We start from the raw sequence: 25838 nt of genomic DNA on the forward strand, positions 1-25838 counted from the left end.
GCTTCTTACTTTCCATGCCATGGTTAACTGGGTCATATTGGGGCTTTGCTGATGTCTGACACTGAGCTGTTGCTATTTCAAAAGGTCTTCTGAAGGTTATCTCAGGTGTTCTTCAGCTTGGCAACATAGTCTTCAAGAAGGAGCGCAACACAGACCAAGCCTCTATGCCAGACAACACAGGTAACCAACCTCCTGTCCCTACAACTCCACCCCTAAAAAAAATTCCCTGTAGAAAATTAGAGGAAAAAAAAGCCTACAGGAAGTTCTTGCAAGTAGAGAAATCAATTACAGTATATAGGGAATGCTCCCATCCTATTTTTCTATCAAGTGACTTACTGTCAAAGGAGATGTCATGCCCCTTCATATAAATATAAAAAGAAATGCTTTGTCTTGCCAAATGTGGATTTGCAGCCACTCATGGGCAAGAATGTGGCACTGTTATTGTTAAAGAACCAGGCAGAAAGTACACATAACAGTGACCAGATGAAAAGGCTTACTCTACTGGAACACATAGCATGTGTCTGTTTTAATCAGGCTAAGAATGATTACTTCTTACATACCTGATTAAGGAATATTTACAAATTTCATATTTAGATACCTTTCAGTTGGCTATTATTGCATGTGTAAGTAGCATCATCTTTCACATAATAGAAGTCTGCGTATTGGAAGACATCTTAAAGTTGTGTTGTAGAATTACTGCAGAAATGTCAGAGGTGGCTAAATGCTCTTTAAATGTTCTTGCTTTTGGCTGTCAGGGTATAAAATGTGCTTTAAGGGGCACCTTGGGAAGGAAGAGTAACCATTTGAGTTTTTGGCTTTTTAATTTGAAATAAAAAGGGTTGTCCCAAAAATCACTTAGTAGAAGGAAGTACAACGAGTTTGATTAAGAAGTTTGTCACTGGTGGTATCTTTAATGTGATGGTAAATGTGAACTCTATGGGGATTCCCTGTTATGTCTTACTAGTATGTGAGAGTATTGTGTCAAATACACTCCTGTGACTTTTAAAGAAACTCTGTAACCTCTAGTAGGGGTTTTTAGAGTTTTTTGGGAGGGTTTCTTTGTTTCATTAACCTGCTCTTCATTTTATGGCTTTCTGAGAGCAGTTGTTACTGTCCTGAGAATGCAGTTGCAGGAACGTTTTCTTTCTCTTATTTTCTTTCAGAAAAACAGGAAAAAAACCCAACATATTGTTATCTTTGTTTCTTTTTTCCTTCCTAAGCTGCTCAGAAAGTGTCTCATCTTCTGGGTATCAATGTGACAGACTTCACCAGAGGTATTCTGACTCCTCGCATCAAAGTTGGGCGAGATTATGTCCAGAAAGCTCAGACCAAAGAACAGGTAGGCATTCTGTACAAATGAATGAGTACTTCATTCTTTAATTTTGCTGTCACAAAGCTAGCAAATCTATTAAAATTTTCTTTAGCATTTAATGGCCATCTTCATGGCTGCAGTGTTATTCAAGCAACTACAGCTTGAATAATATGGCATCTGTGTTCCTTCTAGTATTAGCTCTCTTGATCTGTATAAAAATAGCAGTCACCCCTGCCCCTGTAGCACTTCTTCTCGTATGAGGAAAAAATGAGAGCACAACTCTCCTAATTTTAGTGACTGACTGTCTCAGGGGAGTAAGTTTCTTCAGTGCTCTATGCAAGGATGACATTTTCAAGTTGCTATAACATAGAAAGCACCATTTCTGAGTAGGCCAGCTGCTTGGGTGGAAGAATTTGTATCTCACCTCTGAAATTGCTTGTATGTTTCTTAAAAGTCTTGAATCAGGCTGTGCTGAATGTGTTCTTAAATGAAACCTGAATTAGAAGCTAATGGCTTCCTAAATAAAGCCACTGTGCTTACTCTCTGCGTGGCCTTTTCATAAACACATCATTACTCTCAGTGAAAATAAACATGCCCCATAACATGAGAAGGATTGGGAAGGGAAAGTGAGATCTAGAAATATTCACTGACTGTCTTTCAGTTTTGACATTTAATTTCCTACTCTTTATATTTTATTTTTGTGTTAATCATGGGTAGGGTGATGGCACTGAGGGGAAAACAATGATTTTCACGAATTCTAAATTACAAAGTAATTTTAATGCTTTTCTTTGGATACATGTGAACATGCTACGTTACTTTGGAAGGGACTTGATTTTGTTTATTTTTTCTTGAATATTAAGCTATGGTTTCTCAGGTAGGCATGGTCCTAAAAGTTGGCTTTGACATGCTGATTTATTAAAATATTCTTTGCTCCTGCTTATGGAATATCACTGTCATAATGCAACTCCTGATATTTGTCTTTCTGCGTAGGCTGACTTTGCCATTGAGGCTCTGGCTAAAGCCACTTACGAACGGATGTTCCGGTGGCTGGTTATGCGCATCAACAAGGCGCTGGATAAGACCAAGCGACAGGGAGCATCCTTCATTGGAATCCTTGACATTGCTGGTTTTGAGATTTTCGAGGTAAGGAGATGTCAGGTCCCTGCAATCAGCACAGTTTACCATGGGGCAAGGTAGGAAATGTGTTGAAGGAAATAGTTTCAAAGCTGGAATAAAATAGAGCAGCTTTGGAAATCGTGTGTATATTCTGCTTTTATTTGAGATCCCTGCTGATTTGAACTGTCAGGTTATTTAATAATGTGTGCGAGTAGTTCATAATTCTTAGTTTGTATGGACTGCAAATATTGTTATCTCATTGCTTTCTATTCTGGTGCTACATCCTTTTTGTTGTGTGCATCACAATTATTTTAATTTTATAGTTCTGGACACTTGTGATTCTCTATAATTCAGCATGCAAGAGTTTGCTAGTCTTTGAAATGTCAAGTGGAGTTAAAATTTTGTCCCCTTAGTTTATCCCAAAGCATTAAAAATATGAACCATTGAAACTTATTAGCGTCATTAAGAATTGTTAGAAAGTCTTTCTGCTGCTTAGTTTTGACAAAGGCTTTTGAAAAGACAAAGGAAGGGGAGACCAAATCAGGTTCAACATATCCTAATATATCCTGTGTTCTGTGAGAAGTGTGAAAATCAGGGTTCAGAGTCTGGTTTCACATCTAAACTGATGTGACAGTTCGTTGATGAAGAAAAGGAGTAAACTTTCACCTTTCCCCTTCTGCTGTTCCTGGCTACACCCTCTTGTACTGTCTAATTTTCCAGGACTGCAGATACTGTTTTTCTTAGGGTGGCATATAATTGAGTCAGTCTGTGAAGGAGAATCTAAGCACAAAAACTGATGCAAGGTAAATGAGAGAAAGAAGCAGCTGAAGGAAAGCTAAAGGAGAAACAGGAAAGGGAAAGTGGGAGCTCCCTCTATAGGTAACAGTTAACTGTTGGGCTAAATCATAATGTCCGTGAAACTAGACTTCCAGAATGTGGCTTTGCATTATGTTTAGTCTTAAATAGCCACAGGCTGACACCAGGAAAGAACTATGCTGCTATTCCCATGGCAGCCAGGTAACAAGCCAGGCAACTCCTATGAACTTGTGTTTTTCTGAATCTAGCTTCTGTGCAGCTGCAAAGTTACTTGGTTCATTTATTGATGAAATAGAGAACTAAGCCACAGGAAGATTGCTTTGTTTCTCTCTGATCGTGTTGTTTATCTAACTGTACTTTTAGTTTAATGGTTGCTACATCTCATAAAAATGTGAGGAGAGTGGAAATGCGTGGTTAGGAATTACTGGAACATGGAGGAAGTAGAACAGAACCACTCTGTCCAGCAGCTGCATTAAATTAAGTATGGTTTAACATGAAAATGCATCCTTGGTTTTTAACCTTATCCGTACAGTTTGAAGAAATCAGGGCACAATGAAGAAATTTTGCTCAGTTTTCTTGTTCTGATTTTATACATCAAAGAGGATTTTAAAAGGACTTCCCAGTACACATGTTTTCAGTAATCTGCCTGCAGACCTCCATTGCTTCCCTTCCTATGAAGAGGGCTTGCCAGCTCTGAATTTGTGAGAAAACCGGAGGTTTTTCTGTTCCCGGGTTAAGTGGCTACAGTAATTCTTCTGCTGTTTATGACAAAACATTCTTCTGCAAGTTCTGAGGAGCAGCGTGTGAATTTCCCTTGGGACTGATGCAGTGTTTCAGTAGCATGTGACAGGAAATGCGGTTCATAAGCAAAAGAGTTAGAAGTTAGACAAGAACAGAGCTTAGAGTTGCTGAGCTATAACTATAAACGTGATGTTTAGTGCTAGGAGAATAGTAGACGTGCCTTCAAAAGCAACTGTTCAAATGTCTTTCTACCCTTTTCTTCATTAGCTGAACTCCTTTGAGCAGTTGTGTATTAATTACACAAATGAGAAGTTGCAGCAGCTCTTTAACCACACCATGTTCATTCTGGAGCAAGAGGAGTACCAGAGGGAGGGCATAGAGTGGAATTTCATTGACTTTGGCCTGGACCTGCAGCCCTGCATTGACCTCATAGAGAAGCCGGTAAGAAGCCTATTCTCCTGTTCTTGAACAACAAGAAATGGCTGCACTGATTGTGTCATAAAAAGCTAGTCTCCCTATATACAGCTGGCTTTTGTAATTCTCTACTGTCACTGTGCTTTGATAAGAAGCAGAAATGAACAGTTTTCTCTTGGTTTGAAAGTCTGTCAATAAAATCATTAGTATCGGTTCTGTAGGAAGTGTTGCATGCAAACAGATCACCTTGTTGCCCGTTTTTTTTAATCAGAAAATTATCTTTGTGTAGAACTGCATGGTGCCAGGTGCAGAAGTGCAATTTCGGATAAATAGTGTGAACTTCCTTTTTTGCCTACAAGCGTGAAGAGAGGCTGGGAATCTCTGTTGCTTTCACCCTGCACTAGCAAAACTTGGAAATTCACACATTTCACAGTAGATTTCCAATAGTAAGAACTAGTGCCTGCAATTTGCTGCTCTGGTCTTCTGTAGTCCTTAGTCCTTGTATTAAAAAAAAAAAAAAAAAAAATTTTTTTACTTAAAACACCCTGTATAAGTGTCATGAAAGAGGCCTTCAATTAAAAATGCTCAGAGGTTGTGGATGCCCCATCCCTGGAGGCATTCAAGGCCAGGCTGGATGTGGCTCTGGGCAGCCTGGTCTGGTGGTTGGTGACCCTGCACTTAGCAGGGGGGTTGAAACTACCTAATCATTGTGGTCCTTTTCAACCCAGGCCATTCTATGATTTCAGAAGAGGATCTTGAGAGATTATTAATGATTTCTATTACTGTGGCAGCAGTTGAACTGATACCACAGGACAGATGAATGTGATAGGGATCATGGTTAGGTATCCTTTTTTCCTAGCTGTCCAAGGGTTGTAATTACTGATACAGTCATGTACTTAATGGTGTTTGGATGTTTCCTTCTTTTAAGGCTGGCCCCCCTGGTATACTGGCCCTGCTGGATGAAGAGTGCTGGTTCCCAAAAGCAACAGACAAAAGCTTTGTGGAAAAAGTTGTACAAGAACAAGGCACCCACCCCAAATTTCAGAAGCCGAAACAGCTGAAAGACAAAGCTGACTTCTGTATCATACATTATGCTGGCAAGGTAAAGAATTAATAGCTAAACTGCATTAAAAGAATGTCTGCCTTATTTTCCACTGGGTAACTACTGTTTTTTAGAAGTAGCTACAGAGGGACTGTGTTTTGGAAGACGTAGGAAATTGGTGGGAGACTTCACAAAGCCATTTCATTGCTGTAGACATTACGGGGCAGGAGATTTCCATGAAGGAGATTAACCTGCAAATTATCTATGTATAGTTGAGGACATGTCAAATTGACACCAACTTAAATTTGTTCTCTGTGACTTAATGGGATTGGAGATACTTTTCAGAAACCTCGCATCAAGATTTCATCATCAATAATGGTGGTGCAGCAGTTTTTTGCTTCACACTCAGGCTGATGCATACTAGCATTGCAAATCCATTCCCGATAAAACAGAGCATTCAGCTTTTTTTAAGGGTTTGGTGTTTGTAGGTATGCTTGCTTAGATGACACATTCAAGACTAATTAGGTTGTCTGTTGTTGATTATGCAAACCTTGGTGCTGCTTTTCTAGACTTTGCAGAATCTTGCTGGATCTTGTGCTGCAGAAAATGCTCTGGAGTTTCTTGACGTGTTTTTCTTCTCCAGGTGGATTATAAAGCAGATGAGTGGCTGATGAAGAACATGGATCCACTGAATGATAACATTGCTACTCTTCTCCATCAGTCGTCGGATAAGTTTGTGTCTGAGTTGTGGAAAGATGGTATGTAGTTAAATGCAATTTCATGTATTTTCTCTTCCTGTTTTACAGGGAAAAAATTGTTGGTTCATCAAAAATCTGTTATGACCTGTGTTCCTTTTTTCCCTGGGGACTAAACCACCAAGATGAATATTATCCAGTACCTCTTTTGCTTAGACCCTGGTATTGCATTTAAAATTCACTGTAACACAAAAGAAAGGCTCATGTGCATTGACTTACATTAAGCTTGCTGCATATTCTGCAATTATTGTTCTAAGTTGAGAATGCCAGATTAAAATATGAACACACCAATGCGTCCTGGCAGCTTGCTTAGCTGCAACACTCAAATGCAAGATCTGAGGCTGAATCTAGGTTTTCCATCCTGCAATAGCGTATTTTTTCCGCAGTGTTGTTCAGTATTTTGCTCTATCTCCTCTGAGTTTATCTGCTTTTGAGTCTTACTGTTGCTGTCACTTTCTGTCATGGGTTTTCTTTGACGTCTCTGTCTGTTGCAGAGATGCAGAACGTTCAGAGAGCCTATTTCTATCAACACTTTCCTATTCTTCATCTAGAACCAGGTGACTGAGAAATCCAGCTGTTGTGTCATGTGTGTAATGCATCCTAGAGCCATGCAAGAAATGCTTCCATTAACTTCTCTTTGTCCCTTTGTCATACCTGCTTGTCTCTCTTGTTCATTTCCTTTGCTTTGTGCTAGTAGCTCCTCACAGACTTAAAAAAAAAAAAAAATAATAATAATAAGAATCCTTGTGAGTGGAGACAAGGCAAATATGGACACAATCAGGTGCTAAAGGTGCTATTGCAAGACTTTCATAGGAACAACTAAAAGCAAATCCCTGTCAAATGTTTGGATGTAGAACTAGTAAGGCTATATTTCATTCCAAAACTTGGAAGAAGAACTTTTCTAAGACTGTGTTAAAACTGAAATTCAGTTTAATGCTGATTCTAATGCCGGGGTTTGATTTCAGCTGCAGATCACAAAAAGGAAAGTTAAGTTTGGAAAAGGAATTGGTACAATGTGAAAAATATCCATCAGCAAGTAGTACCCAGTAAGGCCTCTGCTGTGTGAGGCTGACACATGCCTTTTGGAGTTAGAATGTTGACTGAACCACGGCTGATCAGATCTCATCTGTTGTTCTCTGGAGCTTCTGTTGCAAGTGACTGTCCTTTTTTGCCATCTTGATGTAGATTGCAGGGCTCAAGTTTTTAAGAGGATTGTTCCAAACAGAATCTGGGACACTTTTCTGTGGATTTCCCTATGGTGTCATCTAGTAACATAACCTTCTTTTCTTTCTGATAAGACAGCTTTGACCCTATTCTAATGGCTGCTCTAGAAGTGAGCAGTTATAAACTAATATTAACTGTAAATGACAGTGTCTGTCCTTTCTGTTTTCTTCACTTGTGGGGATTTCTCTTGACTCTTGATTTTTTTAATCTAGCCAGTTGAGCACAAGTTATATATTTTTAGAAGTTAAGACAGGGAGCCTGAGTGTAGGCATCAAGCAATCACTGAGGATAGTAGCGAGATAGTAGATTGAAGCCCTTGAGAAAAAGTACCTTAGGGTGTGGGGATTTATAGTGGTTGTGAGTGTGAATATTTATCTCTACATGATAGAACAATGGGAAAAAGGAATGCTTTAGTTTCTTCTGACTGATGCTACTCTCAGATCTAACTGGCTTCTATTGAAAAAAACAATCTTGGAATTCACCCATTAAAATGATGGCTTCATTAATACTTGGATGTCATTGTAGCATAGTGGAGAAGCTGTTGGGGCAGGGAGTTCTGGCTTTCTCCTAGTGGTGTTGTTCATGTCTGTAAGTCATAGAATGCTTGTTCTGCAAAATAACTCAAGCAGTGGTGTTGGTGTTTATCAAGCCTTTAACCATGTTTGTTCGGTTAACAAGTAGACATGGCTTTTCTGATCACCAAACATGGCAATTCTGCTTCTGGCTGAAGAGTCAAGCTGGGCTTTTTCTCTAACTGCAGCCCCTTCTGAGTCAGAGGTAACAAATAGTTGACTCTGGTGTGGGCTAGCAGCTAGAACTCTTGGTTTGTTGTTTTTCATTAACCTAAGCAAGTGGAAGCATCTGAAACACACTTCTAGATTGCTCTTCCAGATCTGCCCTCCAGAGCATCAGTAGGCTGTGTCTGGGAGTAAGTTTGATTCCATCACTCAAACTTCCTGTAGTGAGCTGTTGCTTTTTTTTTTCCTTCCTGCTCCTATCCCTGCACAAATTCTGTACAGGAGTCGACATCTGTGTAGAGATGAAGCAAAAAGGATCCTGCAGCTCCTCTCATTTATCCTGTTCTACCCAGATGTTCCTTGTACAGACCAGTATTTCCTTTGGTTGTGGCTGAATTTTAATACCCTTTCTTGTGCTTTCTCTAGTTGATCGTATTGTTGGGCTGGATCAGGTAGCTGGCATGTCAGAAACAGCGTTGCCAGGAGCCTTTAAAACCAGGAAGGGTATGTTCCGAACAGTGGGACAACTTTACAAAGAACAACTGGCTAAACTGATGGCCACCCTGAGAAACACCAACCCCAACTTCGTCCGTTGCATTATCCCCAACCACGAGAAAAAGGTAAAGGAGGTTGTAACTACTGCCCATGCAGTCATAGATGGACTTCCTTGGCAGGGTATGACTGGGTTGTTATATCTTCCCAGTTTTTGCAACAGATTTTGTAGTGGTCCTGTTTATTCAAGGTCTCTCTTTACAGTTATCTTAAATAAGGGTACTCGTTCCAGAATTTGGGAGACTGATCGTTGCAGTTATTTCTAAGGTGGCAAAAAAGCTTTCAATTTCTCATAACAAGAAAAAAAAGAGAACCAGCTGCTTTACAAAACAGGGGAGGAGGCAAGGTGTTCAGCCTCTTTTTGTACAAGCTTAATGATACTAAGCCAATGTTTTTTTTCCTTACCAGGCTGGAAAGCTCGACCCCCACTTGGTCCTTGATCAACTTCGCTGCAACGGAGTGCTGGAGGGAATCCGTATTTGTCGTCAAGGCTTCCCCAACAGAGTTGTATTCCAGGAATTCAGGCAAAGGTAAAGACTAGAAAATAATAGTCTGCTATCTGCTACTTCATGTTCTTTTGTATACAGGTGCAGGTTTTTTTCTAAGAAAACCATAAGCTGTTGAAGTCGAAATGTAGTAGGAACTAGCATTTTTTGTTTTCATATATAACTATGTAATTAATCCAATGCATTCTGCTCTTCAGATATGAGATCTTAACTCCAAATGCAATTCCCAAAGGATTTATGGATGGAAAACAAGCCTGTGTGCTGATGGTAAGACATTCCATAAACTCTTTGAATAGAATAAACATTATGGATGTGGTGAGGAAGCTGGGGTTGTGTATTCTGTAAGCATATTAATTGTATCTTCTACACACAGAAATTCAAAAGACAAACATGTTTGTCTGAGAGAAGGAGGGTGCAGAAAACTGTCTTGCCTTCGCTGTTGGAGGCTCTTGACTAACATGAGGTTCAATAATCATGGGCAAATCCTTCTGTTTCAACACATCTGCACTTTTAGATGCCAACAGCATTCACTGAATCAAAATGTTAAGAGGCGTTGTTATCTTTGGTTACATACTTGAAGTACAAGCTCCAACAAACATTTTTAAATGCCTGCTGATGGCAAACACTTTCAATGAGAACTCTTAATTTCTGCAGAAATGCCTGCTTCAGAGGGAAAGTTTTGGCTTGTTAGCTTGATGACTAGGGGACACTGAGCTGAATTTAAGGGATTGCTGTTTATTCTGTCTCAGAGGAATATAGTTTCTTCCTCTGAACTGGTGTAAGGTATCGGCCACAAATCCTTTAAAGGAAGGGAAAGTTGGTTGGGGTGCCTTTCAGGCTAGTATTGGGAAAAATGAAATACGAAGAATCAACAGATGTATTCTTCTTAGGAAAGGAAGAGGACTTTTAGAAAGAAAAACATATTCCTTGCAGCATCCTTGTAGCTTTGGGTACTAGATGTGGTGTTATATTAAATAATGGCCTTCTAACATGTTTTCTGTCTTATATTGCCTCTGTTTCATGCCATACTTGACTGAGCTCCAAATCTTCTAATTGAGACAGGGCTTTTGCAGGAGTTAGCAGTGTTGGCTGACCTGACTGGGTTATTGTGGGAGAAAAGGGGTATCTTATAGCTGTGAGAGTCATATAATCTGTGTTGTGACATGGAGCAATCTTTGCAGTAAATATATTCTTCTCTTTCTCTCATTATAGATCAAAGCATTGGAGCTGGATTCTAACCTTTACCGAATTGGACAGAGTAAAGTGTTTTTCAGAGCTGGAGTCCTTGCTCATCTTGAAGAAGAGAGAGATCTGAAAATCACAGATGTCATTATTGGCTTCCAAGCATGCTGCAGAGGCTACCTGGCCAGAAAGTAAGGATCAGATTTTATAAAGTACATTATAAACATATGTGTTTCTATTCTTCAGGTGCAAGTTTCTCTTCCAAAAAAAAAGCTGATTACAAATTATTTTTTGTCAGAAGGACCATGACTTGTTCACTGTATACAACAGCTGATAATTGTTTTAGAGTTGTTCAATCTCTGTAATACTTGAGTGCTTGCACGTGCAAGAAAACATGTATGCTGCTGTCCTACATACAGAGCAGTAAAGACTATTTCCTTCCATAGGAACACTACACAGCAATATAGGAGGCAACTTTTAAGTTTGGGGTTTTTGTTGTTTTTTTGTGAAAGTGCTGCAAGTTATGAATGTGATATTTCAAAGGTCTTAGCACAGGGGTTTCTCTGAATCTGTTAGGTAGGACTGCAAATGGTACAGATCTAAAAACAAGAATAGTATCTGTCAGGTACAAAACACCTCTGTTTCGTATCTCCTCGTGGGAAGTGAGAATGAGGCTTCTAAGATAAGGAGGTGCTAGGGAAATACAGAGGAAATTGAGTAAAGGAAAAGATAACCAGTCTTACCTGAGCAGAAAAAGGCTTAAAAAAGCCAGTGGAATTGCACTGCAAATTTTGTTCTGCCTTTTTTTTTTTTTTTTGAGGAGGGAACCTTGTAAAAATATAATCTATAGTTCTCCAAGAGTGGCTTTGGTTAAGAGGTTCCTACTGTGGGTTCCTGTGTTATCTGATCTCCATTTACTTTGTAGAGCTTTTGCCAAGCGCCAGCAGCAGCTGACAGCCATGAAGGTGCTCCAGAGGAACTGTGCTGCTTATTTGAAGCTGCGGAACTGGCAGTGGTGGAGGTTGTTCACCAAGGTAATATTTTTTCCCTTTATACAAGTTTTGGTGAGAGTTTGTCGTTGTGATTTAAGCTTCTCAGGTTGAACTACAGCAAAAAAAAACCAAAACGACAACAAAAAAACCACTTCCTTTCTAGCTGAGCTTGCTTATAACTGCACCCTGATTCATTTTGATAATGAATATTGTAACATATTTTATATCTGCAGTATTCCTGCATAAAAAAGAAGTGCAAGGCTATGTGCAAGTAATGTGGAAAAGCAGAAGTCATCATTTAAAGTTTTATGCATAGAAGAGGATTGCTTGTTTTGGTAGCATGTCACTTCAAAGAGTCACTTACTACATGGCTAGTCAATTTAGCTAGACAAAAATTGTTAACATGGAGAGAGGTTTATCATCTTTTTCTCCAGAACCATGAAAGCAAAATGAAAACACTGAAGTCTGATTCTACTGTTAAACTTGTACATATTTTATCTTTATAAAGACAATGAGCACATGAAGAAACAATCTTTTTCTTGAAGTCACAGGATTTTTTACTCTTCAACTGTGGAGACTTTGCAGCAAAGTCAGAGTTGAAAGTATTCTTCTTCTTCCTATGAAGATTTCTAAGGATTTTTGCTGGGGAAGCACACAGATGAGTGGTGGTGGTGTTTTGTTTACATTGACTGCCCACAAACTGTAATTTGCCCCACTGGATGGCAAATCTATTTTACTGTTATTACTGCTTACCCCTTGAGAGTCTTGAATTTTTTACATATTACTCTCCTGAATTATCCCATCCTGAAGGAAATATTGATTAGTCAGGCAAGCACAGGGTTAGTGGCAAAACAGACTGTATCCAGTCCTCTCTAATTCTCCCATGGTTCATAACAAAGTAATTGGTCAGTCCTTCATATATGATACTTACAAAAACATTGTTTTATTGGATGCTCATCATGTACAAGAGCACTTTGTCATGTTCTTAATGTTTATTAAATACATCCCATTCCCTTGGTTTCCTTTTTAGGTGAAGCCCCTGTTGCAAGTAAGCAGACAGGAAGAAGAGATGATGGCCAAGGAAGAAGAACTAATAAAGGTTAAGGAGAAGCAGCTAGCTGCAGAAAATAGACTGAGTGAGATGGAGACATTCCAGGCCCAGGTGAGTTGTGTGTAAAACTCATTCTGTCCACTGCCCTAAGAGCTGCTCCTTTGCTTCAGTGGTCTGATGCATAAGCTGCAGGATTCCTGCTGGCTGAAATATGTGACTTTGCTCTACCTTGTTGGGTTTTGCTTGCCCTTCTCCCCAGCTCAGTTCCTAGTGAATAACTATTGCCTTGTTACAGCCATTGTGTGTAAAGTCTCTTTTGGCTGAGTATTATAGCAAGCTGGTTGAATTCAGCCTTAATGGAATTCTTTTTGTTTGGAACACAGAAGGTGGCAGCAGGTTTGTTTTTCTGCAGGGATGATACTTACTAGCATTACTTTTGTAGGGGAAAATTAAACAATCTCCTTATTTCAAATGGTCATAATCTCTAGAAATTTGTTAGGGCTAATGTGAATGGTTTGTGGAGGGAATCAAGCACTTAAAAACTGCATTTTGACATTCAATCTTTAACTCATAGCAGGAGACAGCTGAAGTTGTTATAACTGTGGAACATTGGCATATATACCTTCAGATAATATAAATTACTTAGTGCTTTGGTAAATTGGAGTTTGTCTTACTGTTGTTTCTGCTTTGTGTACTATGAAGCTAATGGCAGAGAAGATGCAGCTGCAAGAACAGTTGCAAGCAGAAGCTGAACTCTGTGCTGAAGCTGAGGAGATAAGAGCCCGCCTGACAGCCAAGAAGCAAGAGCTGGAGGAAATATGTCATGACTTGGAAGCAAGGGTGGAGGAAGAAGAGGAACGGTGTCAACATCTGCAGGCTGAAAAGAAGAAAATGCAGCAGAACATTCAGGTAATGCATTAGGAATGCCATCTCTGGTAGCAGTAAGCAGGATAATAGGAGTCAGAGTGGTTTGATTTGTCTTACATTTTGGAGGAAATCAGAGGAGTGAGAATAACAATAAAAGAAAAGATTGAAAAATCTAAGCATGGAAATAATGGGGCAGGACAATTCTGATGCCTTAGGCATTGAAACAGTCATTTGGAATGTGTTATTCCATTCTTGAAGGTGAAGGTTATGGCTACTTGTCAAGTAACTGGACAAGTTTTTGCTTGAACCAGGTGTTTTGAGAACAGTAGTATTGTTTGCAAAACAGTATTGTTTTCTTCTGCTATAAATTTTATTTACTGAAGTGCAGTATGTTGCATCAAGTCAAGACAGAGAAGTCAATTCTGGAGAGTGCTAATATTACCTTGTAGTAGGGGTTAAAGAAAAAGAAACGTTAAAATTAGAACTTGTCTGTTGTGCTGGTTATATTGGGCAGTGAGCAGCACTGACAAGTTCCTTGCTTTTGTGTTTGTGCTGTGAAGGAACTAGAGGAGCAGCTTGAAGAAGAGGAAAGCGCAAGGCAGAAGTTGCAGCTGGAAAAAGTGACCACAGAGGCCAAATTGAAGAAACTAGAAGAAGATGTGATAGTTCTGGAAGATCAGAATCTCAAATTGGCCAAGGTAAGAGTCCTGCAGTTTTCTCTGCAGTCTAAAGACTTTGCAGTGACTCCCGTGGAGCTACGAGCTCCCTTTTTATGGGAAGCTTACGAATTAATTCAATCTGGTGATAAGCAGCTCTAACCTGAATTTATTTATGATATTAGGTGCCTGTCTGTATGTTTTTTACAGACCAGTGTTGTATATTTAAATACAGTTAGTCAAGTTAGCCTTGACTAACTAACAGTAGGTAAGCAAATCTTTTCTGGTACTTTGTTATGCCGGACAGTATCAAGTTACTTCACAAACAGGCTTCCCTTTTGGCTTTGAAAGGGTTGTCACATACAAATCTGTAAGCCCCTCTTTATTGGAGTATTATCTGTAATCCTGAGTGGGTTTGTTTCCTTCCATGTTTCCTTGTTGCAGTAGTAGGCACCAATGACATGGACATCTTTAAGTACAGTCAACTCTGAAAATTTTCCTTTAATTTCAGCAGCTGCCTTAACAATAACTTCTCAATTCTGCAGGAAAAGAAACTGTTGGAAGACAGAATGTCTGAATTTACAACAAACCTAACAGAGGAAGAGGAGAAATCAAAGAGTTTAGCCAAACTCAAGAACAAGCACGAGGCCATGATCACAGACCTGGAAGGTGACATTTTTTTGTATATTTTAAAAAGCAGATCCTGCAGACAAATTGTTTGTTCAGTTTTGGGTGGTTTCTTGTTTAAAGCTGGGGAATTTCAATTTCATTTCTAAAGCTTGAGTCTCAATCTGGTTTTTGAAGGGTTAAAAATTAGTCTATAGTGTGTATGCTATTGATTGGTTTGACAGAGCTGTTCAGTGGCTGGGTGAAGGTTATGTGCCTTGTCAGCTGAGCCCGTGATCTAAATAAAAGTTCTTTCCGAAGCAGCAGGCCAATGGAGAAGAGAAGCTGGTTTTCTTTCCTCTCCTACTGTGGAAGGGTCTCCACCTTTCTACTTCCAGCAGCATCAGTTTGTCAGGGTTAGTGTGGGTTTTGATGCTCTGTTTGTGCAAGTTCTTCAGAGTTCAAGCTCAATGCACTTTATCATGGGGCTAACCAGGTCAACACAGCAGGAGATAGCCTATTTAGTTGCAGTAAAAGGAGAGCAGTCCCTGTGTTCAGCATCACTTAATGAGTGCAGTGTGGTGTGGGTGTTGGGAGAGACTAGCATTGTGCTTGTTGTTTATTGTTTTTTTACAATGAAGTGGGGAAGGAGGTTTGAATGGAAAATGAGGGAAAGGAAAATTGCACATGTATCTTTTAAGTGCAAAATATGCGAGCCGTCTGCATTATCCTGACATAATAATGCACTCCAGCTAGTTTTTACAGTTGTATTACCAGGAAAGATATTATTGCCTGAATAGCTTTATCTTCTCTGCCTTGCACAATGTTCTTTGAATGACTTTGTGTCATTGTGCAACTTACTTTGTCCTTATCTCCATTAGAACGTCTTCGACGTGAAGAAAAGCAGAGGCAAGAATTGGAAAAGACTCGTCGAAAGCTTGAAGGAGACTCCAGTGATCTGCATGACCAGATTGCTGAGCTGCAGGCTCAGATTGCAGAACTCAAAATACAGCTGTCCAAGAAGGAAGAGGAGCTGCAGGCAGCCTTAGCTAGGTGAGAATCTGACCCATGGCACTGCCACGTTAGGAAGTATTTCTTCTAGTCGTGTGTCTCTTTGGAATCTATGTATTTCAGTCTGTGAACTGGTAGGATTCATATCCTTAGCATCAGAGTTCTTTGGCTGTTACTCACTGCCACATTCTCTGTACAGACCTAGACTATCCCTGCAACAAGTTTTGCTGTAGGATTTCAGAGGGTGTTAAAAAATAGTGGCAGGGCACTGTCTCTCTGTGGTAGTTGCTGTGTTTCTCTGTTCAGTGAAGTGTCCAACTTCCATTGTAAAATGGTGCTTTTTCTTCTGCTTCTGTTCTGCTTCTGTTGTCAGTCTTTCTCTGTCTCCTTCTTTAAGGTAAGTAATTGTGCTCTCTGAAGTATTGAGAGTTAGAACTTAGAATTTTGTGGGTGATCTATGGATCAAAATTTGAAAGTAATCATGTAGAGACGATCTATACCAGCTTTTTTTCTGGATTATTCTTGTAGGACAGGTGGTTTTCATTTCTGTATGCTTTAAATCTGGCTCTGACCAGAGCTCTATGTTAAACACAGGGTGGAGGAGGAGGCAGCTCAGAAGAACATGGCCCTGAAAAAGATCAGGGAACTCGAGTCCCAGATCACTGAGCTGCAGGAAGACCTGGAGTCAGAGAGAGCTTCAAGGAACAAAGCCGAAAAACAGAAACGAGACCTGGGAGAAGAGCTGGAAGCACTGAAAACAGAGCTAGAAGACACTTTAGATTCTACAGCTGCTCAGCAGGAGCTCAGGTAACTCCAACATGTAGCTGTGTCGTATAGTCTGGTTTTGTTTTTGACTTCTTTGTTAAAAAAAATGCAAGTCTTCATCAGAGCATGCTGGTTAGCAGTCTTATGGCTACAGAAGGAGGCAGTGTGCAAGCTGTAGTCAAGATTGCATTCCCTTATCTGATGTAAGAAAGTTAGTTTGTTCTGTAACCTTAGTGGTGGTGACAGTCCAAACATTCATGCTTTCTGATTTGATTCTTAGCTGAAAACAACGTTGTGAGCTTGTAGTTAAGAAGGGTTCAAAGATAAGTGTTAACTTTGAAAAGTGCATTTGTAGCATGTAGGGCTAAACAAACCTTGGTGTTTTTCTGCATTAGAGATGCTGTTTGTGGATATGCACATCTGTTTGATTCTCTCCTTGGCATCTAAATAAAAGCTGTGAATTTTGCAGGTCAAAGAGAGAACAAGAAGTAACGGTTTTGAAGAAGACCCTTGAGGATGAGGCGAAGACACATGAGGCTCAGATCCAAGAGATGAGGCAGAAACATTCACAAGCCATTGAAGAATTGGCAGAGCAGTTAGAGCAAACCAAACGGGTATGTGGAACAGGGAATGCAAGACCAAAGCAGTCAGCCTCTCTTGAAGTGATTGTAGTGATAGCTGCTCTATGGCAGTGTTTTAATACATAAAACTAGGTTTCTGATGCACATGCTCTTCGTTCCCTGGTAGATCACTTTGCACTATGAAGCATATTACAGTTGTTTTAAGTAGTTGCACTCAGTCATTTATTCCCATCAGGCATCTTATACTGAATAGCCAAAATATTGTGTAGTTCTTTTTCACTGCTAGCATTTGCTGAGCTGTACGACCTTTAATTTGGAAATCTGATGGTGCAAGACTATCTCCTTTATTGTTGTCTGCTCTGATTGTTTAATTGTCTCCTGCTTATCAGGCATTCACATTGCTTTTTTTCTGAGTAAGCAGTCTAAGATTTAGCTGTTAAACATGCAACGTTAGTTTGTTGGAATAATTTGGAGGAAAAAAAAAGCGTAATCACTCACTGGATGCATTCTGCTGTATCTTCTGTCTGAGGTATTTTGCTGTTTTTTTCCTCCCCTCCAGGTGAAAGCAAATCTTGAAAAAGCAAAACAAGCTCTGGAAAGTGAAAGGGCTGAACTGTCCAATGAAGTAAAGGTACTTCTGCAAGGCAAAGGGGATGCAGAGCACAAGAGGAAAAAAGTAGATGCTCAGCTCCAGGAACTGCAGGTGAAATTTACAGAAGGTGAAAGGGTGAAGACAGAATTGGCTGAGAGGGTGAACAAGTTGCAGGTAAGTGGCATGGGTTTTCCTTATCTTCTGTTGTAGCCAAGGAATAGAGAGAAAAGAAGGTTATAGGGTGGTACCTTCCTATGGTTAAATTGAAAATCTCTCGTTCCTCCAGGGGATAAAGTTCCTACAAAAAAGCACAGGCATGGTTTGCTTCCCAAGACTCAGCAAACTCCTTATCTCATTATCGGTTCAGGCCATTAGGACTGATGTCATTAATGAGCAGCCCTGAGAAGATGCTTCCCTTCAGTGTGCAGCAGTTTGTACTGTACTGTTCTGTAACCTTTCAGCTACTTGTGAGCCTAGACTGGCACAGTCTGCTGATTTGGAAGAATGTATCTTGATAGTTTGTAGTGTGGTTGATGGTGAAGAGGATTGACTAAAGGGAGATGTTGAAATTCAGGATTTTCTCCAACTCTCTTCAAGATAAACAAGAAAATCTTTGGTTCACACCAAGCATTGTCTTTTTTGGTGGGCTATCATTAGATGTTTAGCACTGCTGGCATATGTGTACTCTTCTGGAGTCTGAAAATGTAATTTGGAGTATCTTCATCCAGTCCTGAAGCAAACCATATGTGATAAAGACATAAAGGATGTTGCAATAGAGCCTCTTTTGGATTCTTCTTATTTCATCTCTATTTCATCTGACACGTTTCTTCTCCCAAGAGATGACACACATGCCTTACTTCTGAGAAGTGCCTTGTTTTTCATTTTCGGGTCTTGCAGCTGTTCGTGGCTTTGTTCTTGCTGATGCACTTAATAAGTGATACTCTCATCTCTCCTTCAGGTTGAGCTGGACAATGTCACAGGCCTTTTGAACCAATCTGACAGCAAATCAATCAAATTAGCAAAGGACTTCTCTGCTCTGGAGTCACAGCTTCAGGATACTCAGGTAAGAGCTTCGGAAGCCAAGGCATCCATATCATCTGTATATCTTACATCCACTGTCACAAATGATCTCAAATAAAGTGAGAAAACAATCTGGACTGCTGTTAAGAACTGACTACACAACACTTCAGAGGTGGCTCTGGCTGTGTTGCTGAGGGGCTGTGCTGCATGGTATCGAGAGCTTTTCTACAGAAACAAGCACTTTATCTTCCTTCTGCTTCTTCAGTGCATGCAACATGCTTAGAAGTCTTTCCATGCTTTCCATATCTTAGAGGTCTTCCTCCATGACCTTTCTTCTTGGGCATTCTTTGTTGCTAGTACTGAGCTGCAATGCTAGATTCTTGTGTTTGATGTTTTTTCTAATTTCCCTGTGCATGATTTCTAGTAAATCCATAAAGTTAAAGAGAAAAAAAATCATTTCCCATTGGATAATGGGGAAGAAACAGATTCAAATATCTGAGTATTTTTTCCAAGAAAATTCATGCATAATCTTACATTCTGGGATTGAACAAAATAAAATTGTTTACTATCACTAGAATGTGGATCTTTTGGCAAAGCAATGGAGTACCATGCAGAAGACTGGGAGGGAAAGGAAGAGTGCACCAAGCCTTAGATATTAAGTAAATTTGAATGGGCACTGGTGTTCTATCTTTTAAAATACAGTCCCAAAGATAATGCACAATTCAGAAGTTACACACTAGTTTGAAGATTGGTTTCTACGAGTCATTCAGCTTAAGTACTGGCAGCAGAAGTTAGTAGATGTTGTTGGTGCCCCAATTTGGTAAATGACTGCTGTCTTTGAATTCTGCTGAGAGTTAACTTGTTGTTAACCATGGTAAATCTCTTTATCCTGTTGTCCATTTCTGTGATACTTGAGTATGAGAAAGTTGTGTAGCAGAGTATGGCCATGTGGAAAAGCTTTTTAATGCTGTTTGTGCTACTCAGAGGACTCCAGAAAGGACTGTGGGTAGCTGTGTGCAGGAAGGCAGTACTTATGTGGCAAAGAAGTTTACTTTAATCATGAGAGTGTACAGAGAATAGGACCTTTGTCAGTATTTTGTTCCTATACAGACTCAGTAGAAGATAGTTACTTAAATTCTATGTTCAATTGTTTGATCTGTGAAATGACTAGCATAATTAAACTAAACTTCAAAAGTATTCCTGCTGGAGAGAATGACTGAAGATGGTGAGCCTTTAAATCCTAGGAGATGTGCTGAGTTCCTCTTGGTACTTGTATTGTAGGAGCTGCTGCAGGAGGAGACTCGCCTAAAGCTGAGCTTCAGCACCAAACTGAAGCAAACAGAGGATGAAAAGAATTCTTTGAAAGAGCAACTGGAAGAAGAAGAGGAGGCAAAGAGAAACCTAGAGAAGCAGATCTCTGTTCTTCAGCAACAGGTACAGTCTACCTTCCATAAACCAAACACTTGAAAGGAGAGGAAGTGCAAAGTGCAAGTCTGACTTGAAGGCAGTAAAATGCAAACGCAGTGCAGGCATCTAATGAGAGAACCTTTGATGGACAAAGGTGATCCTGCTTACTTGAGTGAGTCTCTGATAACCATCATACAAACTGTAGGTTTCTACCCAGGAATTCCTTTGGAATCATTGATGCAGTGTTAGTGGTTGTAGATGATTCCTTCAGAGCTCAACAGACTTATTTCCTCAGCTCATCTGGTGTCAGTAAACCACATACTGTGTTGTGCTATGTGTGGTGAGGTTCACGTGCAGTCTTTTCTGTCCTTCAGGCAGTAGAGGCCAGGAAGAAGATGGATGATGGTCTGGGCTGCCTTGAGATAGCAGAAGAAGCCAAGAAGAAGCTGCAAAAGGACTTGGAGAGCTTAACTCAGCGTTATGAGGAAAAGATAGCTGCATATGACAAGCTGGAAAAAACAAAGACCCGCCTGCAGCAAGAGCTGGATGACATCGCTGTGGACCTCGATCATCAGCGCCAGACAGTTTCCAACCTAGAGAAGAAGCAGAAGAAGTTTGATCAGGTATGACTTCAGTCTCAATCCATTCAGTGTAGGTGCATCTGACTTGGCAGGTTTGCCTCCAAGTATATCTAAACAGTGCTGTTTGGAGAATGTATGTTTTTTTCTGAACTGAGGTATAGCATATAAAGTGGAGAGAGAAGCTGTCATAGAGGGAAACTTGTTTTGTTTCATACACAAGAAGTTTAGAGATGTGCCTTTTCCCAAAGGGCTTACATTTATATTGACAACAACTTCAAGTTGTAAATGTTGGCTGCAGTTTATGAGGAGCTGTTGGAACTGATATGTTAGATGCCTAGGGAATCAGGTTTATTCACCGTGGGGTCAGCACATTATTGAAGATGGGATGGTATGCATTTTCTGAAGACAGTTTTTCTTGATTCTTTCTGTCCATGGCAGAATGCTACTTAGAAGGCAGTAACAGAAAAGGTGCATGTTTACCTTGTTAAAAATGGTTTAGTGATTTCTCAAAATTCTGTGCTCCTGTAGCTCTTGGCAGAGGAGAAGAACATCTCTGCCAAATACGCAGAAGAGAGGGACCGTGCTGAAGCTGAAGCCCGTGAGAAGGAGACAAAGGCCCTTTCCCTGGCCAGAGCCCTTGAAGAAGCCATAGAACAGAAAGCTGAGCTGGAACGAGTCAATAAGCAGTTCCGCACAGAGATGGAAGACCTGATGAGTTCAAAGGATGATGTTGGGAAAAGCGTAAGTATGGAGCTAAGGTATCTGCACAAGAGATGTCACAAAGACAATATTGTTAGTTTAATGCTGCAAAATACTTATGCTAGTGTGAACATGAAGAATTGTAGTAGAGAGAACTGAACGCTTTTGAGGATTCGTGAATGTTAACATTTGTATTACATTAGTGAGCAGGAAAGTTGAGTAGGAAGAGCCTGGAAATGACTCAGATGACGTGATGGTAAACTGAGACTTGTATTGTGATGGAGAAGGTGTGATGTGAGATGATTTAGAGGCTCTGGCAAAGTGAAGGTCGACCTCTCACAATGACTAGTGATAGGAGTAGAAGGAATGGACTCAAGTTGCACTGAGGGAGGTTCAGGTTGGTTACCAGGAAAAATTTATTCTCAGAAAGAGTGGTTAGGCACTGCAATGGGCTGCCCAGTGAGGTGGCGGAGTCACTGTCCCTGCAGGTGTTCAGGAAACATTTAGACATAGTACTAAGGGACCTGGCTTAGTGGAGAGATACTGGTGGTAGGTGGATAGTTGGACTTGATGGTCTTGGAAGTCTCTTCCAACCTTAGCAATCATAATCCATGTGGCAGCTTGCAGCTATGTGAGCAGCTGGCTCGGAGGAATATCCCTGCATTAATATAAGGAACAAATACAGAGTCCTTGAGTCTTGTCTTGAGTAGCTGCTCTCGGGCTTTTTTGTTCTTAGGATAGGTGAAACTGGGTTTCCTCTTTGAGAAAACCCTGTGTGTGGTACTGTGCTGTAGGTCCATGAGCTGGAGAAGGCTAAGCGAGCCCTGGAGCAGCAGGTGGAGGAGATGAAGACACAGCTGGAAGAGCTGGAGGATGAACTGCAGGCCACAGAGGATGCCAAACTGCGGCTAGAAGTGAACCAACAGGCCATGAAAGCACAGTTTGACCGAGACCTCCTGGGACGTGATGAACAGAATGAAGAGAAGAGGAAACAGCTGATTAGACAAGTAAGAACTGCTTTGTAAATCCTGAAAGCGTTCTGCAAAGGCATTTATGCCCAAAGATGGTTCACAGTGCCAATCCACTCATCACTGTTAATGATAACTGTCCAGTCAGTGCTGCAAAGGCTTTCCCTTGTATGCATGATTTTTCAAAGAGCCTTTGCCTATCTGAAGATCCCGTGTTGCTTTACTTGTAAGGAATGTCAACCCTCATCCCTCTGTCAGGAGGGATTAGAACAAGTCACGTGCTACACTTGAGTGCAGTTTGTAAGGTGGATGTGAAAAGGAGCTTTGGGGAAATCAAGGAGCTGAAACACTGATGCCTAAATTTCTGTGTACAGGTGCGGGAGATGGAGGTGGAATTGGAAGATGAACGAAAACAACGTTCCATTGCTGTGGCTGCCAGGAAGAAACTAGAGCTGGACCTGAAAGATCTGGAAAGCCATATAGACACTGCTAACAAGAATCGTGATGAAGCCATCAAGCAGCTCCGCAAACTGCAGGTGAGGAACTGCAGTTGTTGTAGCTGTCAATGTAGAGTGTATTTACCCAGGGAAATGAGATACAAGATTTCACCTCCTGAGAACCAAGCTTCAGTGTCACAAGAGCAGCAACTTGGTAGCAATTTAACAGGAAAGATTTATTGGCATTTCAAATATCCTTCTAACCCCCTTCTGCCTGTTTAATTCCCTGAGAGACAAGCTGCTGGGAAAGTCTGCTCGAGTGCTTGCCTCATATCAGTGTTTCTGTAAAGGATTATGGAGTTGCAGGGCTACAGAGACTTAAAAGAATATGTAGGCCTTCTCCTGCCTGAAACAGTTCTGTCATACTATTCTAATTCCTACAGGCATGTGTCTGATCTGTTCGTAGGAAAAACGCCAAATCCTCCCTTAGGCCATCCTTTCCACTGCTTCACTAGAAAGCTTCCTGTACTCCTCCCTCCCCATATCTAAGAATTGTTTTCCCCTGCAATTTAAGCAACTCTGTTTGCTTCCGTTACTACTACTTCTTGTTTCTCGTGAAATGAAGCTAGATGATTCCTTCCTTTTACAGCAGCCTTTCAGGTAGTGAAGACTAATGAAGTCCCCACTTCCACTTTCCCTCCCTGTATTTCCTGTAAGATAAACGTAAGCGTTTGTTCATGCAGATGCTCTGAAATCCATCCATTTTTGTTCTCCTTTTTCAGGCACAGATGAAGGATTACATGCGGGAACTGGAGGACACGCGTACCTCCAGAGAAGAGATTTTGGCTCAGGCCAAAGAAAACGAGAAGAAGTTGAAGAGCATGGAGGCAGAGATGATCCAATTGCAGGAGGTAATGGCATATGCATGCAAATCAAGGGTTTGTTTGTTTTCTTGACCAGGAACCAAGCATGACGGTTTAAGCTTGAACAGTTGTTCTTTTCCTTTCTTTTGTTTTTTTTCCCACTCTGCTCAAATATAAGGTCTCTTTCTAATTGCAGAATTCGGTCCTTGCTTGACAGCTGCAATAGAAGTGATGCAAAACAAAGGAAGTTGTGAAGTGGGAGGGAAACAAGCCAGGTCTTATAATTCAGTCTGGATCTAGCTAGAGGCTGTACCACCCATTACTAGTAACTTCTTTTTCCTATGCTGCATTAGTTAGTTGGTCACTTCCCTCTGCTGTCTCGTTTTCATTCCAGGAACTTGCAGCTGCTGAGCGTGCCAAGCGCCAGGCCCAGCAAGAAAGGGATGAGCTGGCTGATGAGATTGCCAACAGCAGTGGTAAAGGGTGAGTAATATTCCCTGCTCAAGAGTGGAGGAGCTGGTTGGAGAAAATACTTTGCAGGCTGTTGTTAGACTGCAGTGTGTACTGCATCCTCTGTGCTTTCAGAAGACGGAGCTTATTTTATAAAATGAGAAGGGGCAGGTTTTCCCCCAAGGCATGAATGCTGCCAACATCACGTGAATGTCTGTGTGTCCTACAGAGCGCTGGCCATGGAGGAAAAGAGACGCCTGGAAGCTCGGATAGCACAGCTGGAGGAGGAGCTGGAGGAGGAGCAGGGCAACACTGAGATAATCAATGACCGGCTCAAGAAGGCAAATCTTCAGGTACTTACGCGGGCTGGATGTGTGAGCAGATGCTCTCTAACCTGTGTAAATTGTCAGACTGTGCTCTGAAAAATGTCAGCTGCTGCTCTGTGGATGTTACGGGCCCTGGAAAGTCTGTAGACATGAGCAAGGTGAAACACCTGAATGCCACAACAGAGAAAACGTGGTGGGCAGTTGGAGCTCATGTTAACTCACTGGTTCTGATCCTGGAGTATTAAATGATTTTGGTAGCTGGAACCATCTCCAAAGTCTATCAGGAATTTCCGGTCCTTTTTTCTTTTTTTAAATTGAGGATCTATGAGAATTATGTTCTGCAGTGTGCTTTTCTATCTTGGCCTGCTGAACAGTGCCACAGTGTGTTTGGAAAGCGGCTTTTTCGCCAGTTCTATGCTTCTTCAAATGGACTTTCCATATGGAATTTGTTAGGCTGCTATAGAAACAGTGATCCTAATCTGTCTGTTCTCTGCTGTGCTTTATCTTTCCGACTTTAGGAGTCAGGCATGCTGTTCTGTTAGCTCTCTAAAGCCAAGAACCTAGGCTGATGGTTTTCCAAGGGGTGGCTCTACTCCAAAGAACATAGCTCTCTACTTGACTATCAGCCAGAGCCCTGGGTTGGAAGTGGATCGAGTTTTTGCCCTTTCATCTTTGAAAGTCAGTAGTTTTAGGCTGCTTCTTTGTAGCTGAAGCAGACAGACAGCAAGTAAGCGATAGATCAGTAAAGCACATATATTGAATTCGCTTGCCTTCAGGATGGATGCAGTTCACTAGGTCTGGTAATTATTAAGTTGTTAAGTGCCAGACTGCTCCTTCACCCAAGAGAGGCACGTGATTGGCAAACGTAGTACTAAGAGGAGGTTGAGAAGCCTGTTTTTCAAGTAATTACTTTAAAAAGTTGGAATAAGCTAAGAAATTTTGAGAAGTAGTTTGTATCTCTGTCTACAGACAGCTCCTCCTGTAGCAGAGCTATCCCAGGTGTTCAGCTCACCCTGAGGGTCCTTTTTCTTTGCACATCAGCACGTGTCTGAGAAACAAATCAGCCCTTCAGGCTGGGACACCCGATATGCTCAGCGCTGCTTCTCTCCACAGATCGATCAGATGAACGCCGACCTGAACGCTGAGCGCAGCAATGCCCAGAAGAATGAGAATGCTCGCCAGCAGATGGAGCGCCAGAACAAGGAGCTTAAGCTTAAACTGCAGGAGATGGAGAGTGCAGTGAAGTCCAAGTACAAGGCTACCATCACGGCCTTGGAAGCCAAGATAGTGCAGCTGGAAGAGCAATTGGACATGGAGACCAAGTATGTCCTGGCCAGAACCCTGGTTGTTTTACAAGCACCCAGGAATTTTAAGCCCTTCTGAGCCAATACTAACTTGTCAGTATGAGGGGCTCACTGTAGAGGTACTGGGTAGTTCTTCCTTGCCCTCATTGTAGAGACTTTTAACTTCAGCCAATCTTAACCAGTCCTAAAGCAGCAGCTGTGATTGCGCTGTTGCTGCTCCTCTATAGCTTCAGGAAAAAGTATCTGTGGTGGCACCAATACTTTT

The 25838-nt window shown here is 41.0% G+C and overlaps 1 protein-coding gene across 2 annotated transcripts in view; it reads left to right on the forward strand.

The window, feature by feature from the left end:
• Positions 1-25838, forward strand: part of MYH9 (myosin heavy chain 9) — a 68584-nt gene that overhangs the window by 40295 nt on the left and 2451 nt on the right. For both annotated transcript variants that reach the window (XM_042838006.1, XM_042838007.1), the window contains exons 10-38: positions 85-180; positions 1221-1339; positions 2303-2455; positions 4253-4426; positions 5328-5501; positions 6085-6199; positions 8584-8777; positions 9118-9239; positions 9413-9482; positions 10428-10588; positions 11323-11431; positions 12420-12551; positions 13143-13349; positions 13868-14005; positions 14509-14632; positions 15451-15622; positions 16175-16387; positions 16815-16959; positions 17486-17692; positions 18477-18581; positions 19820-19972; positions 20320-20568; positions 21055-21267; positions 22020-22232; positions 22568-22729; positions 23413-23541; positions 23888-23976; positions 24173-24296; positions 25383-25591. In XM_042838006.1, coding sequence (XP_042693940.1) covers positions 85-180; positions 1221-1339; positions 2303-2455; positions 4253-4426; positions 5328-5501; positions 6085-6199; positions 8584-8777; positions 9118-9239; positions 9413-9482; positions 10428-10588; positions 11323-11431; positions 12420-12551; positions 13143-13349; positions 13868-14005; positions 14509-14632; positions 15451-15622; positions 16175-16387; positions 16815-16959; positions 17486-17692; positions 18477-18581; positions 19820-19972; positions 20320-20568; positions 21055-21267; positions 22020-22232; positions 22568-22729; positions 23413-23541; positions 23888-23976; positions 24173-24296; positions 25383-25591 — 4471 coding nt within the window. The remainder of the gene's footprint in view (positions 1-84; positions 181-1220; positions 1340-2302; positions 2456-4252; positions 4427-5327; positions 5502-6084; positions 6200-8583; positions 8778-9117; positions 9240-9412; positions 9483-10427; positions 10589-11322; positions 11432-12419; positions 12552-13142; positions 13350-13867; positions 14006-14508; positions 14633-15450; positions 15623-16174; positions 16388-16814; positions 16960-17485; positions 17693-18476; positions 18582-19819; positions 19973-20319; positions 20569-21054; positions 21268-22019; positions 22233-22567; positions 22730-23412; positions 23542-23887; positions 23977-24172; positions 24297-25382; positions 25592-25838) is intronic.

The sequence above is a fragment of the Centrocercus urophasianus genome, unplaced genomic scaffold (genome assembly GCF_019232065.1).
Source record: "Centrocercus urophasianus isolate 14NV4802_14NV808 unplaced genomic scaffold, USGS_Curo_1.0 seq_73, whole genome shotgun sequence".
NCBI classification, from domain to species: Eukaryota; Metazoa; Chordata; class Aves; order Galliformes; family Phasianidae; genus Centrocercus; species Centrocercus urophasianus.